Source organism: Camelus bactrianus, chromosome X (assembly GCF_048773025.1).
Source record: "Camelus bactrianus isolate YW-2024 breed Bactrian camel chromosome X, ASM4877302v1, whole genome shotgun sequence".
Lineage (NCBI taxonomy): Eukaryota > Metazoa > Chordata > Mammalia > Artiodactyla > Camelidae > Camelus > Camelus bactrianus.
The window spans coordinates 58,839,525-58,856,943 of record NC_133575.1 but is presented as its reverse complement, the minus strand read 5'-3'; the positions used below and the strand labels follow the sequence as shown (position 1 = coordinate 58,856,943).

At 35.4% G+C, this 17,419-nt stretch overlaps 1 protein-coding gene across 2 annotated transcripts in view; it reads right to left on the bottom strand.

Moving 5' to 3' along the window:
* FAM120C (family with sequence similarity 120 member C) overlaps positions 1–17,419 on the bottom strand; it is a 96,678-nt gene that overhangs the window by 9,444 nt on the left and 69,815 nt on the right. The window contains exons 11-13 of one of the 2 annotated variants that reach the window (XM_010970798.3): positions 4,616–4,730; positions 2,614–2,823; positions 1,197–1,398 (exon numbers count right to left, since the gene is read on the bottom strand). In XM_010970798.3, the coding sequence (XP_010969100.2) occupies positions 1,197–1,398; positions 2,614–2,823; positions 4,616–4,730 (527 nt within the window). The remainder of the gene's footprint in view (positions 1–1,196; positions 1,399–2,613; positions 2,824–4,615; positions 4,731–17,419) is intronic. The other variant, XM_074359282.1, reaches the window with a different exon arrangement.

Here is a 17,419-nt window from a genome sequence, read left to right as displayed (position 1 = left end):
AAAGACATGCATTTGGTGATCTGATTGTGGCCTTTCAGGAGGCAGGAGGCTCCTCATGAACCACCAGTAATTGGAAACTAAGCATCACTGGGAGCTGGGGCAATGGAGAGGACCTCCTGAGAACCTCGTCTTCATTAAGACTGTCTTCTGAGACATGATAAAATCATCAACATGCAAAGAATGAGAGTAGTCATCTGTAAAGATGCCTTCAAAGGATGGAAAGAATGGCTGGCTCCCTGGTTGGTAACACTTGATCAGAACCTGACTGAACACAGCAGATGTTCACACTGCTCATCTAAGCATGGCCTTGAGCTAAACATCCATACTGAATTTTGTGACTCTAAATTTAAGACAAACTTCAACTTCCAGCTTTATTATTTTAATGTGTACAGGCAATACACAACAAACACTTCAACCATAGCAATGACACTCTCACCTGATCACAGAACCTCAACATTTTGTGTTAACATGTCCCCATTAAAATACCCTGTTTCAGCAGGGCACAGGTTGTTTGAAGTATCAGGATCAGTATCTGAGCTACCTAAGCACGACTGTCTGTTCATCATTAAGCCACAGTTCAAATAGCACCATAATCTATATATATAGGGGTGTGTGTGTGTGTATACATGTAAATATGCATATTTGTTTTCCTCACTAAATATGCAGTCCACTGGAGGGTATGGACTGTGACTTACTTCTCTCCACACTTCTGGAAATGTATCAGGTCTACTCTCAGAATGGAAATGGGTGCATCAAGCTATGGTTACCTGCTGACACCGGTCATTTACTTGCCTCCCATCACTTTTCTTGCAAGTGCCTGTGTACATCTGCCTACGGGGAGTGGGTGAGCCAACCAGGAACCATGAAGATCCAGTTCACATGAAACACAGTTCTCAAAAGTCACAAAGTGGCTCCTGTTTTCTGTGGCAGTTACTTCATGAGTTTGGGTGGTGAGGGTCAAGTTTTTAGGGACCAATCACCTCTGTGGAGAGTGATCTGGGAAGTCATGGACTTTCTTCCCCAGGCTACAGCCCTCCATCTCAATAAGCTCCTCTTCAAACTACCACCACATAGCACAGAAGGTAAGTGAGATAAGATAAACATGAAACTGCTGATTCCATAACTGGCAGTAATTACTGGCTGGGTTATTATGAAATAGACTGAGGTTGACAAATACCTCATTCTTAGGTACTGACCTGCAAACCCCCGGCTCCTTCCTTGGTGGGGAGGTGGCATTGGGCCCATGGCTCGGGAATAAAGTGAAACAGGGTAGAGAGAGGGCACCATGGGCGGCACAAAAGTAGGTGATGGAAGTAGAGCAGAAGGCGGTGGATGGTTCATGTTGACTCCTTCAAGGATACTCTGTCTCATCTTTTCCACTTTGGTTGCCAGGTCAGCCTTCAGATGAGGAAGAGAATAATCATAGCAGTTGCCATTTGTTGAACTCCAGCTATGTTTTAGGCACAGTACCAGACAGTCTAGATACAGTCTTACAAGTCTATTCCCATGAAAGGAATTGTGGTCCGGAATTAAATGGCTCAAGGCCACATACTCAGGAAAGCCTGCCTGGCCCCAAAGTCCCCACTCTTTGCATGACACCAAACTACCATTATACTGGTTCTGACTGAGACCTTGTGAGGCACAGTGACTAGGTCAAGGAAAACAAATAGAACAACAAGTATCTATTAATGGCCTGTTACATGTCCAGCAATAGGCTAGGTTACTTTTTAAGGGGGAGATAACAGAATTAGGTAAAAGAGAGAACAAAATTTGACACATACAAATGCTTTAACCTTCTCCCACATACCCAGAATCAGAGACCATGGCCTCTGTCTGGGATAAGTCCATGCCTCTAGTCCAGAGGTCAGAAAACTTGTTCTGAAAAGGGCCAGAGTCTTTGTAAGTCAGATTGTCTCAGCCACAACTATGTGACTCTGCCATTGTAGTGTGAAAGCAGTCATGGACAATATGTAAATGAATGAATGTGGCTATGTTCCAGTGAAGATTTATTGGAATAAAAATTCCAATGTTTGGATTTTTTTTGTAGTTTGCTGACACTTGCTCTAGTCTCTCAGCTTACTCCCCCAAATGGACAAAGGAGTAAATAAGGGTTCCTTTCCCTTGCCTTCTTCCCTCATCTTTCCCAAGGTTTTATTGCAAAAAAAACAAAACAAAACAAAAACCCCTGCTTTTACTGTCATCTACTTTACTACCTTCTTTTAGTTCCAAAATAGTTATTTTACAAAAAATATTATCACTTACAAAAATGACTTACAGTTTTTGTAAATAAGGGAAATGAAATTCTAAGAAGTGAGGGCAGGGCCCAATGTATACCTGAATATTCCATGGGGAAGAAATACTTGGAGAAAAAAAAAATGTGAAAACTTGAAGCTCATTAAAAAAAAAAAACTCTTCCCAACATACGATTTTGTAACGTGGACATATCAGACTGTGGGCCTTTAGGACTATCCTTGAGCAAGCCAGGTTAGGGTCAGGTACATTCTCCCACTTCTGCTACCTTCCTCCCCAACGCCTGTTCCTTTTCCCCTCTCTGCCCATTCATCCCTACAGCGGATCAGAGATGGTCTTAGCAGTTGCCTGACACGCTGGTACCTGGCCATCACAGAGCTCAACCAGGGATACTCGCTCCCGGCCTGCTTTAATTAGCTTGCTCTGGAACAGCTTGCCATCGAAGTAAATCCAGGGGCAGCAGTGTTCCCAAGGGACTGGCTGGCCACAGGCGTCATTGGCGAACAGAGCTGTGTCGACCCCACTCATGAAGAGGGCAGCAAGCTGGATCCCGCGAGCATCCAGCTTCTCAATCTGAAATCACCACGGAGGAAAAATGGCCATTAAGGATTTACTGTTATTGGTTACATTTGCTCTTATTCCTGTTTTGCTGATTATTCCAGTTAAATTAGAACATGCTGCCTTTCAATACAGACATGTGGGTGCACGAGCAGCTTCTATCAGTTTCCTGCCCTGAGACGGTTTGGAAGATACTCATTATTTCCAAAAAAAAAAAAAAAAAGACATCAGCTTTAAAACTTTAAAAAGACACCAATTTGACATAGCATGTTTTTGCCTGTCAAATTAGAAAAAATTAAAAAACTGAAGACCAATAAAACACCCAAAGCTGATGAGAAAGTAGTGAAATAAATGGGCACACTCATATAAAACTAATGAGTAATGTATATTACAATTAAGTAATATGTATCAACAACCTTAAAAATATTCACATTTGACTCAGAAATTCTACTTTTAGCAATCGATTCTAAGGAAGCAGAGATGTGAATAAAGCTCAATGCATAAAGATGTTAATTATAACATGACATATAATAGAGGAAAATGAAACCAAATGGCCAACATTAGATTAATTCAACGATACATCCATATGAAATATTTACTAAAATTTTTTAAGGCACAGAAAATACGTGCTATGTTAAGTTTAAAAATGCCATATATAATTACATAAACAATATCTCAACTATGTAGAAAATGCATGAGAAAAGACTGGAAGAAACCATCAAAATGTTCACAGTTGGTGGTTATCTCAAGCTGGCATGTTAGATGGCTTTAACAGGAAAAGGGGAAGTATTTGCAGATCCCCTCCTAGGAGTGGTCTGGAGTAAGTACCTGCTCTAGTACCAAGCAATAATACATTTACTGTAAAAAGGAATGAACACTGTTTGTCTAATACTGTTTTCATCTTTTCCTCAGTTGACGTCTCTTAAATTAAGATTTTGTAAGTCTTGATCCTTCTTCCAGTTTGTACTAGGGCCTCAAAGGATCATGGCTACTGAGGTTGGAAGAAGAATGTCTTGCATTAATACCTAGTATTTACTGAGTACTGTGTACTTAAAATATGCAAGATACTGTTGTAAGTGTTTTTAATGGATTATTTTATTTAATAGCCTCATAATCCTAGAAGTAAGGAAACTGAAGCTACAGAAGTTAAGCAACCTGCCCAAGGACACACAGCTAGGAGGTAATGAAGTTCAGATTCTAACTCAAGGCAGCCTGGCTGCAGAGCTTGCTCTCCAACCTACTATGTTCTACTGCCTTCAGTTATATGTGGATTTACTTTCTTCCTTATGTTTTTCTAGACTTCCCTCTAATAATCAATAAGTATTATTAAAAAGGGACAGTAGCACAGGGAATTATACCTGTTATCTTGTAATAACCTACTTGCAGAATAAAATCTGAAAAAATACTGAATCACTATGTTGGACACCTGAAATTAACATTATAAATCGACTATACTTCAATTTTAAAAAAAGGGGAGGGTGGACATTTATTCAGAGACAAACAGGGAACACCAGGATAAGTTCCCCGTAATGTCTTTTGCAAGATATGGAAATCTTCCTGTGGTCTATGGGTCACAACTTATTTGTCTTGCACAGTATCCATCTTTTCTATCCATTCTCACCCATCAGTATGTGGACAGTGTTGCAGGTACCTCTTGGTTTTATCAATAGACATAAATATTTCGCTAAAGTACATCAAACATTTACCTGCAGAACTTACTCTTCTTCACAGCTCCAGGAAAAGAAGACCCAAAATAAAGCTATGAGCTCATAAAAGAAAGAATTTAAATGAGGCTAGATCACATCACCTTGAGTTCTTGAAGTTGATCTGGTTCATAAAGCTGGGTAGATACTGCCTGTGCAAGGAAGGTATCTAGCTCGTGGCGATGCAGGATTCGGCCACCAGGCCACTGAACCATGTACCTAGAAGAGAAAAGCATCATTACTAAGCCATAAAAGCTCATTTACCCATCTCACAAACACTTAAGCTAAGAACCTATCATGGGCCAGACCCTAGCTAGGTTTTGGCAATTCCAGTGGAATAAAGTAAAAGAATGTCTGCCTTTGGTTACTTACAGTCCAGGCAGTAGAGGAGACTGGCACATATGTCAACAATGACAGGATAGTGTGTTAAGTGCTGAGACAGAAGAAAGCCCAGGGTGCTATGAGAGCACAGACAGGGCTATTATTGGAAGAGTGAGGAAGGCACCCTGAAAACAAAGTCAGCAGGAGCTGAGTTTCAAAAGGCCTGTAGAAATCAATCAGACAAAAGGTGAAGAAAAGATTTTCTAGATTGAGGGAACAGTATGTGTAAAGGCATGGAAGTTTGGAGTTCAGTATGATATACCAGGTTCCACAGTGCTGGAGCTAAGCAAGTTTGCAGTGACAGGAAGCAAGATTATAAAGTAGGCCAGACTATGGAAAATAGTACGGAGGTTCCTCAAAAAATTAAAAATAGAACTATCATATGATCCAGCAATTCCACTTCTGGGAATACTATATCCAAAGGAAAGAAAACACTAACTTGAAGAGATATCTGCACCCCCATGTTCATTTCAGTGTTATTTACAACATCCAAGACATGGAAACAACCTAAGCATCCATCAACAGATGACTGGATTAAGAAGATGTGGTGCATATATACCATGGAACATTATTCAGCCACAGAAAGTGAGGAAATCCTACCACTTCCAACAACATGGATGGACCTTGAAGGTATTAAGCTGAGCAACAGAAGTCAGAGACAGACATACTATATGGTCTCATTTATATGTGGAATATAGTGATTAAAAAAAAAACTTTCACCAAACTCATGGAAAAAGAGATCAGATTTGTGGTTATCAGAAGTAGGGGGTGGAGGGAGGGGGAACTGGAGAAAGGTGATCGAAAGGTACAAACTTCCAGTTATAAGATAAGTAAGTACTAGGGATGTAATGTACAACATGACGACTATAGTTAACACTGATGCATGGTATATGGGAAAGTTGTTAAGAGAGTAGATCCTAAGAGTTCTCATCACAAGGAGACTTTTTTCTCTTTTCTTATTGTATCTATCTGAGATGATGGATGTTCACTAAATCTATTGTGGTAATCACAGTATATGTAAATCAAACCATCCTGCTGTATACATTAAACTTATACAGTGATATATGTCAATTATTTCTCAATAAAACTGGGGGGGGGGCGGGGAAGAAAGTAGGCCAGATCATTTTGAAGGGTCTCAAAAACAATATTAAGAAGTTTGCACCTTCATCCTGAAAGACACTTCAGGATTATCAGCCAGAGAGGGACATTAATTGGTTTGATACTGACTGGCTCAGATGGTAAGAGACAAGAGGTATGGATACCAGTTAGGGGGCAACTGCAGCAACCTGTGGCTGAAGAGGTCTGAACAAAGGCACTGGCTGAGAGGATGGAGAGGGCCAGGGAACAAAGACAAGAGTCACCAAAGAGATAAATCCATAGGGTTTGGTCATGGATTTTTATGGGTAGTGGGTAAAGGATAGGGAAGAGTCTAAGATTCCTGGAATTCTGGCTTGGGTAGATGGCTAGATGGTGGGGTCCATTCCCCGAGATGGGAAATCCACTAATTAAGTAAATAAGCATTCATTGATGAATATTTGCATTGAATTCCATGAATTGAATATACCTTACTGTTGCAGGCACCGAGAATGCTCTAGAAAGAGAGGGAGAGGGGAAAAAACAACTACATCAGTTCAGTCTATGTCCTTAGCTCCCTGGAGGCCCACAAGACAATGATCATTCATAGTTATTGGAGCTGTGAGAGACTTCACACACTTGGCATTTAAAGCAACAGCTAGTCTCTTCTGAGTGGCGTATGAGATGGGTTCATGGGGACTCTGGCCCAGTTACTACTACCAGGAGGCAGTGCGGTAACCTGGAAAAAGCCAGGGCTCTACAGCCAGACTGCCTGGCTTTGAATCTTTAACCTGCTGTTCCTCACCTAGAATGATCACAGCAGCACAGGCAGCCCGACCCTCATTATTAACTATCCAGGGTGGTTCTGGGATTGTGGGACATGCCAACAAGCCTTGTTGCTTCTTTAGGAACTAAATTCTAAATGACTGAGCTTCCCATGAGGAATCTTCCTGGGCCACATAAAATTTCCCTTTGCCCAGAACTATTTCCACCCTCTTCCCTGCCCATTCTCCACTTGGGGAATTTATTCTTTTTTTTTTTTAAGTTGAAGTATAGTTGATTTAGTTTCTGATGTACAGAAAGCAATTCAGTTATACATACATATATATATTCTTTTTCAGATTCTTTTCCATTATAGGCTATTACAAGATATTGAATATATTCCCCTGTGCTATACAGTAGGTCCTTGTTGTTTATCTATTTAATATATAGTAGTTTGTATCCACTTGCGAAATTTATTCTTATTTTACAACCTATTTTGTACTTTTTGATGCTCCATTATAGTGTGTAATTCATAGATTATATTTTCCATCAATATAAAATATTCTCATTTGTCCTCCTTAATGTTTTTCTTTGTCTTGAGAACTTTATTATCTATTAATATTGTTTCTTTCTTTTGATTTGTAGTTCCTTGATTTACCTTCACCCATTCTTTTTATTTTTTTATTATTTTCATCTTTCTTTGTTGGCAAAATGTGAGGCAAAAATAGAAGAAAATGAACAAAAATGCATTTACAGTGGGAAACTTTAGTTATATTACCATCATGCTATGACATGTAAAATATATCTAAAATACATTTAAAGTCACAGAAGTTTTGAAAGATACAATAAGGTTCAAATGCTTGACTGATTCTGTACAAAGAAAACACATTCTTTTCAAGTGCCCATGGGAGTCCCCATGAGATCTAGGACCTTGTTTCTTTGCCTTTGTCTATTGTCTTGTTTATTATTTCTATTTATTATGTACTATCTAGTATACTACATGGTGTTGAGAAATGTATAGTATACTAAATGGCATTGAGTAACTGGTAAATATTTATTGAGGTACTTACTAAATGCATCAATCAAGTCATGCCAAAACAAAAAACAAAAAACCTCAACAAAAATCCTCCAAAGCAGAATTTTACCAGTCACATCATGACCACCTCGCAAGAAAAACTGACCTAAAGGAGTTAAGTGTGGGAGACAGGCAGGCTCACTGAAAGACTAGTACAATGAATGGGAAGGGTGTGATTTTACAAGTGAACAGATTGTTCTGGGTGCTCTAAGGAGTGACTAAATTTACTTGGGAGAATCCGAGAAGCCTGCACAGAGGAAGGAACATTTAATTTCCTAGGAATTTGAGTTGCTTGGTTTGGTTTATACTCTAATGTTAATTTTTAATTTTTCATGCCCCTCTAAACTTAGTATAGTGCATGGCAGAATACCATTCTGCTCAATAAATGTTTGATGAACAAATGAGTCAATGTCAGGATATTCAAAAGGAAATGCTAAAAAAGAAAAACTAAATGGAATTTTGTCAGAATTGTTAAGATTTGTGCATTTTCATTATTATATATAAAATAAACAACAAGGACCTACTGTATAGCACAGGGAACTGTATTCAATATCTTGTAATAGCTTATGATGAAAAAGAATCTGAAAAAATATATATATATATTGTATGTATGTATATATGTATATATATGTATGTATGTATATATATAACTGAATCTCTTCGCTGTACACCTGAAACTAACATTGTAAATCAACTACACTTCAATTAAAAATATTGAAAAAAAAAAGGAAATGCTAATTCCATCTTTTGGCCAGCACTGCTACCCAACCAGCCTTGAAAGAATTCTGAGATAGGTCCAAAGAGTCAGAAGAGTGAGAGGCTCATAAATGAAACAGCAGGAAATACTAATTATTAAATCAACCAATATTTAGTGATGCTCATCATGGGCTATTTTTTTAAAATATATTATTCCATTGGAGGTTTTCTCTGGAAAAACTACAGCATTACTGATTTCCCAAGGAACTTCCTCAATCTCAATGACAAGATGATATCCTTATTATTACTATTAGTAGTATTTATATTATTACACATACTATGTACAAGCATTAAATATTACATTATAACATATGCAAAAACTGTAAGTTACTCATAAGAACAACATTTACTAAATGCCTGTTGTATTCTACAACATCTTGCCAGGAACTTTATATACCTAGAATGTGGTAGCAAAGAACAGACTGGGAGTCTGACATACCTGGTTCCAATCTAGGTCTCGCTACTTTTCTATGTGACTCTGGGCAATTGCCTTAACCTCTGGGGGCTTTAGCTCATTCATCTCGAAAATGAGGATAATACTACCTACATCTCAAAAGGTTGTAACAGGTAAAGGAGAAAATGCATGTAAAGGCACCTAAGTGTCTGGAAGAACAGAAACCTTGGTTACTGCTTGTAACTGAGCCAATTATGATAGTATTTCCTTTACTATTTGGTGAAGCAACCCCCCATATCATATATTAAATTCTCATACACACATGGATCGGTTTCTACCTTATTTATCCTACGTTTATTTCTCATGCCAGTACCATCCTGACTTAAATTTTAAATATCTTTTCATATTTAGTGGTCTCTACTTTTATTCTACTTCTTTTAATTAAAAAATTATGATTTTATTCTGATTACAAAAGTTGAAATTTATTCTCATTCAGAAAACATTTAAAAAGCCAAAAATGTATAAAGAAAATGAAAAATAAAAATGAAAATAATCTGTAATCTACCATTCAGATATAATATACCACTGTTGAGATTGTTATGATTGGCTTCTTTCTTCTTAGCATCTCAAATCTCAATTTTTCCTCTCTTTTTCACACTATATATAGACTACTATATCTTCCTTTTTTCACTCAACATTATAAGAACTTTTCTTTCATTACTTTTCAAAAACATGATTTTAAAGGACTGCATGTTCATCACGTGAATGTTATCAATTTACTTAAATATCCGTGCAATATTGGAAACATACTATTCATACTTTTTCTTTTATTATGAACAATACTACAAAGATATTCATATATATACATCTTATCTGTATATCTGATTATTCATTCCCTGAAGATAGATTTCTAGAAGTAGGATTATTATGTCAAAGGTTATGTCCATTTTAAAGGTCCTCAATACATACTGCAAAATTCTTCTCTGGACCTATTTGTCTTATCTTCCAGCAGTGTGTCAGCAAAGATTGTTATCATTAGTCTTTGATGATTTAATTGGCAAAAAAAGTCTCTTGCTATTTAACTTTCTGTCTCTTTGACTGCTAATGAAGAGGTTGCATATTTTTTCCAAACAAATATTTACTTCTGTGACTGGTCTATTTCTATCATAGACATATCAGTTAATTGGCTTGTTTTGTCTATTGCTTCTTCTCAGATAATCTAAAGCCTTATCTTTATAATAGTGACAGCTATTTGGATACAGGGTGGACAGCTGATCCAAGTCAAATCAATCCATGGTTTGCCAGAGTCTTGAGAATTTGAGCTAAGAGATTCAGAGACTGATGAAACAGACAAGCAGAAAGAAGAGCTATGCAAGCCCAGGAGAGAGTGTGTGGTCTCTGTTCCTGTCTCTCCAGGACTATTCCCTGCTTAAACCACTTTTCTTGTCCTTGAATGATTATGAGGCTACCTGATATATCTTTACAATAGGATAGCTGGAGTGGCTTTTGTTTCTTGTAAACAAATGAATCTGAAGAGTGTAATTTACTCATTTTTGTTTTGGAGTACTAGTATTTAAAAAGCTTTTATATATTGAGAATACTCACACACTGTCTGTTCCAACTGTTGCAAATATTCTCCCAGTTTGTCATTTGTCTTTTAATTTTATGTATTTTGACATAAAGATACAGTCATAGTTATTAATCTCCTTTTTATATTTCCCTTTTTTTGGGGGGGGATCCTAAGTCTATTTTTTTCTTTAACACTACTCATTTTTTAAAATAAACTTTGTATTTTGCAATAATTTTACATATATAGAAACTTACCTAAAAAGCTTTATTGAGATATAATTTACATACCATAAAATGCATCCATAGTAAGTGTAGAGTTTAATGTTTTTAGTAAATTTAGAGTTGTGCAACTATCAACACACTTGAGTTTTAGAACATTTGAATTGTCCCCAAAAGATCCTTCATGCCTCTGTGCAGTTACTCCCCCTTCCCACCCCTAGGCAACCACTTTCTATCAACTTTACTATCTCTAACAACTTTCTATCTCTATAGACTTGCCTTTCTGGACATTTCATATAAATGGAATAATATAATATGTGGTCTTTTGTGTCTGGCTTCTTTCCTTAGCAGAGTTTTTCTTTTAATTAAACTTTTAACTTTGATACTATTGTAGATTCACATGCAGTTGTAAGGAATAAATAGGAATCCTTTGAACACTTTATCCAGTTCTCCTAATGGTAATATCTTGCAAAACTATAGTACAGCATCACAACCAGGATGCTGATACTGACCCAGTCAAGATATAGAATGGTTCCATCACCAAAAGGATCTGTCGTATTGCCTTTTATAACCACACCCATCTTCTTCCTCCACTCTATGTTCCTAACCCCTGGCAATCACTAATCTCTTCTCCATTTCCCTAATTTTGTCATTTCAATAATGTTATATAAATGGAAGCACACAGTATGTAATCTTTTGGGATTGGCTTTTCCATTTAGCACAATTCCCTTAAGATTCATCCAAGTGGCTGTGTGTCACCAAAAGTTTGTTGTTTTTTATCATTGAGTAGAATTCCATCATATGTTGGCTAATTCATCCATTAAAAGAAATCTGGGCTGTTTCCAACTTTGGAGTATTAAGAATAAAGATGCCATAAACCTTAGTATACAGGTTTCTGTGGGGATATAAATGCTTATTTCTGTGGGATAAATGCCCAAGAGTGCAACTGCTGGGTTGTACAGCAGTTTTTTTAAGAAACTGCCAAATTGTTTTCCAAAGTGGCTGTACCATTTTACATTTCCAACACTAATGTATGAATGATCCAGTTTCTCTGTGTTTTCCCCAGCATGTGGTATTATCATTATTTCTGATAGGTATGTAATACTATCTCATTGTAGTTTTACTTTGCATTTCCCTAATGGCTAACAACACTGCACATCTTTTCATGTGTTTATTTGCCATTGTATATCCTCTTCAGTGAAATGTCTGTTCATGTATTTTGACATTTTCTAATTAAATTACTATTATTATTTTTAACTGTTGAGTTTTGAGAGCTCTTTATATATTCTAGATACTAGTCCTTTGTTAAATATGCGGTTTGCAAATACCTTCTCCTGGTTTGCAGCTTGTCTTTTCATCCTCCCCACATGGAATTCAATCAGCAAAAGTTTTAAATTTTGATGAGGTCCAATTTATTCATTTTTCCTTCTATGGATCACGCTTTTGGTGAGAAATCTTATGAACTCTTTGCCTAGCTCTAGATCCTGAAAAAATTCTATTTTTTCTAAAACTTGTATAATTTTATATTTATATTTAAGTCTATGATCCATTTTGAGTTAATTTTTGTATAAGGTGTGAGGTTTAGGTCGAAGTGTCGTTTGTGTTTGTTTGTCCTATGGGTGTCTAATTGTTCCAGCTCCATTTGTTGAAAAGGCTATCCTTTCTCCACTGAATTCTTTATGTACCTTTGTCAAAAATCAGTTGAGCATATTTGTGTGGTTCTATTTCTAGGTTCTCTATTTTTTTCCTTGACCTATGTGTTTATCCCTTAGCAAATACCCCCACTGTCTTGGTTACCTTAGCTACATACTGTGCCTCAATATTGAGTAGAGTGATTCCTATACTTTTTTCTTTTTTTGCAAGATTGTTTTAGCTATAAGGGCCTGTGCCTTTCTATATAAACTTTAGAATAAATTCATGTATGTCCACAAAAAACCTTGCGTTAAGCCCACAGGAATTGTATTAAATCTACAGATCAATTTGAAGAGAAGTGACAGCTTTACAATGGTAAGTCCATGAACTTTTCTTCTTTGATTTCTTTCATCATCATATAGCATAATGATTTTTGGGCCGATTCATGCTTTGGCATGCATCAGTAGCTTGATTTTATTGCTGAGGAGTATTTTATTGACGGACATACCACATGTTTGTCCATCTACCAGTTAATTTGAGTTATTTCCACTTTTTGACCAATATGAACAATATTTCTATGAACAGTCATGTGCAAGTCTCTGTGTGGACACATCTTTTCAATGCCCTTAGGTACATACAGAAGAGTAAAATAAATGAGTCATATGATAAAGTTATGTTTAACCTTTTAAGAAGATGCCAAACTAATCTCCAAAGTAGCTGTACCACTGTAAGTTCCCACCAGCAACGTATTAAGAAATCCCAGTTCTCCACAGCCAGACCTACATTTGTCCTTGTCTGTCTTTTTCATTATAATCATTCTAGCTGAGTGAAGTGGTGCTTCACTGTGGTTTAGATTTGTATTTCCCCAATGATTACTGAAGTTGAGTCTTTTCATGTGTTTATTTCCAATCCTGTATCTTCTCTGGTGAAATGTCTATTCACATCTTTTACTCATTTTTAGATTGATTTGTTCTTTTATAAGTTGTGAGAGTTCTTTATATATTCTAAGCCCTTTATCAGATATATGATTTGTAAACATTTTTCTAGTCTGTGGCTTGCCTTTTCAGTTTTTTAATGGTGGCTTTTGAAGTGTAAAAGTTTTGTATTTTGATGAAATCTATTTTTTAGTGGATTATGCTTTGGTTAATGTATCTAAGAAATCTTCACTTAACCCCAAGTTACAAAAATTTTCTCCTGTATAAAAATGATCCATTTTCTGTAATTTTTGTGTATAGTATAAAGGGTCTAAATTCATCATTTTTATCAGGTCAGTTGACAATGTGGCTTGAGTCTTCCACATTTTTGCTGACTTTCTGTCTAGTTGTTCTAGCCATTATTGGGAGTAGGGTATGAAGTCTTCAACTATTATTGTTGAAGCTTCTATTTCATTCTCAAATTCTACCAGTTTTTGCTTCATATCTTTAGGGGCATTGTCATTATGAGTACATATTTATAATTGCTGTATCTTCCTAATGAATTTGACCCTTCTATCACTACAAAATCTTACTTGTCTATAGTAACATCACTTGTCTTGAAGTCTACTTTGTCAGGTATTAGTATAGCTATTGCAATTATCATATGGATATTTTTCTATTCTTTTTCTTTCAACCTATTTGTGTCTTTGAATATAAAAAATATATCTCCTTTAGATAGTTCATACTTTTTATCCAATCTCACAATCTCTGCCTTTTTATTGGAATGTTCAGTCCATTTACATTTGATGTAGTTGTTGATATGTTTAGATTAATAGGCTGCCTTCTACTGTGTTAAACAGATATTCTCTAGCGTAGCATTTTAATTTTTTCTTTTTTTTTTTTACTACATTTTTTGTTATTTTCACAGTGGTTGCTGTTTGGATTATGAAATATACCTTAACTGACTCATTATATCAAATTAATACTAAAAAATTCCAGTAGGAGGTAGAAACATTGCTCCAATATACTTCTCTTCTTTCCTCCCTCCATTGTTTTATTGTCATGTATATTATACCTTTATTCTAAAACCAATACACAATTTTATAATTATTGATTTATGCAGTTGTCTTTTAAATCAGTCAAGTGAATAAATGAGAAAAATATATTTATACCACTTTTTATATTTATCTATGTAATTACCTTTCCAGGTGGTTACTCTTTATTCATTTAGTGTTATTTCCTTTAAGTACAAAGGACATCATTTAATACTTCTTGTAAGGCAAGTTGGTAGCCATATATTCTCTTAATCTTTGGTTATTGGGTGATCTATTTCAATTTCCTTTCTACTTTATAGCTTTATTGAGATAAAATTATTACACCATACAATTCATGTATTAAAAGTATATAATTCAATATTTTTAGTATATTCACAGGGCTGTGAAACCATCACCACTATATAATTCCAGAACATTTAAATCACCCCAAAAAGAGACCTCATATCCATTAGCAATCACTGTACATTTGCCCCTCCCCCAGATCCCTGGCATCTATAGATTTGCCTATTGTGAACATTTCATACAAATAGAACTATATAATATATGTCTTTTTGTGACTGTTGTCTTTCACTTTGCCTAATGTTTTTTTAAGGTTCATCCATAAATGTAGCATAATCAATAGCTAATTCTTTTATATAGCTGAATAATATTCTATTGTATGAATATACCACATTTTGTTTAATCCATTTATCAATTGATAGACATTTGAGTTGTTTCTACTTTTTGGATATTATGAATGATGCTATATTAATATTCGTGAACATGTTTTTGTGTGGATACGTGTCTTCACTTTATGTTCTTACCAGCAGTGTTCTAATTTCTCTACATCCTCACAACGCTTGTGGTCTGTCTTTTTGATTACAGCCACCCTAATGGGTATAAACTGGGATCTCAATGTGTTTTTGATTGGCATTTCCCTAAATATTAGTGATGTTAGTATCTTTTCTTATGCTTATTGGTCATTTACATATATTCTTTGGAGAAATATTGAATTTTTTTGCCCATTGTGAAAATTAAATTATTTCTCCTTTATTGTTGAGTTGTAAGATTTCTTTATACATTCTAGATACTAGACCCTTATCAGATATACAACTTGCAAATATTTTCTCCCATTCTGTGAGTTATAATCTCCCTTTCTTCATGGTGGTGTCTCCAGCACACAAGCTTTTAGTTTTGATCAAGTCCAATTTATATATTTTCCTTTTTGTCACTTATGCTCTTGGCATTATACCTAAGAAACTATTGCTTAACTGAGATCATGAAGATTTACACATCTGATAAAGGTTTTATAATCTGAGCTCTTAAACTTAGGTCTATGACACATTTTGAGTTAATTTTTGTGTATCATATGAGATAGAGGTCCAACTTCACTCTTTTGCATGTGGATATCCAATTATCGCAGAACTATTTGTTGAAAAGACTATCTTTCTCCATTAAATTGTCTTGGTATCCTTGCCAAAAATCAATTGATCATAAATGGAAGGGTTTATTTCTGGGCACTCAACTATACTCTATTCATTTATATGCCTATCCTTATGCCAGTACACCGTCTTGATTACTTTGTAGTAAATCTCAAAATTGAGAAGTGCAAATCTACAACTTTGTTCTTTTTTCCAAGATTGTTTTGGCTACTCTGAGCCTGTTGCATTTACATATTAATTTTAGTGTCAGCTTGTTAATTCTGCAAAGAAGCCATCTGGGATTTTGGATTACTCTGACTGTGTAGATCAAACTTGGGGACTATTGCCATCTTAACAACCTTTCTTGTATATAAACAAGAGATGTCTTTCCATTTATTTAAATCTTCTTTAACTGTAGTTTTCAATTGACAAGTTTTGTACCTCTTTTGTCAAATTTATACCAAGTATTTCAGTATTTTTGATGTTATTATAAAAGGAGTTGTTTTTTTAATTTTCTTTTTGGAATACTGATTACTAGTGTATTAAAATACAATTGATATTTGTATATGATCTTATATCCTGTGACTTTGTAGAATTCATTTATTGCTTCTAATCACCTATTTGTTGTCATTGCACTTTAAAAAAATGTGGTAAAATACACGTAACAGAAAATTGTTCATCTTAACCATTTGTAAGTGTACAGTTCAGTGATATTAAATACATTCACATCATGCAACATTGCTATCATCCATCCTGATAACTCTTTTTATCTTGTTAAACTGAAACTCTATACCTATTAAACAATAACTACCTATTATTCCCTCCCCCTAACACTGGCAACTAGTATTATAATTTCTGTCTTTATGATTTTGACTACTCTAAGTACCTCATATAAGTGGAATCATACAGTATTTGTCTTTTGTGACAGGATTATTTCACTTATCATAATGTCCTCAAGGTTCATCCATGTTGTAGTATATACATTTTCTCATTTTAAAGGCTAAATAATATTCCACTGTATGTATATACCACATTTTGTGTATCTATTCATCAGTTGATGGACACTTGGGTTGCTTCCACATTTTAGCTACTGTGACTAATGCTACTATGAACATGGATATACACATATTCCTTCAAGACCCTGCTTTCAATTATTTTAGCTATACACCCAGAAGTAAAATTACTGAATCATATGGAAATTCTATTTTTTTCTTGAGGAATCACTGTACTGTTTTCCAGAGTGGCTGTACCATTTTATATCCCCACTAACAGTGCACAAGGGTTCTAATTTCCCCACATCCTTGACATCCTTGTTATTTTCTTTTTTCAGATTTACCATCCTAGTGGGTATGAAGTAGTATCTTATGGCAGTTTTGACTTGCATTTCCCTTATGATTAGTGATGTTGAGCGTATTTTCATATGCTTATTTGCCATTCATATATCTTCTTTAGAGAATTTCAAGTCCTTTGCCGACTTTTGAATTGGTTTTTTTTTTCCTTGTTGAGGTTCAAAGTTCTCTATATATTCAGGATATTAATCCATTATCAGATATATGATTTGCAGATATTTTCTCCCATTCTGAGTTGTATTTTTACTTTGTGGATAGTATCTTTCATAAATAACTTTTTAAAATTTTCATGAAGTCCAATTTGTTTATTTTTTCTTTTGTTACCTGT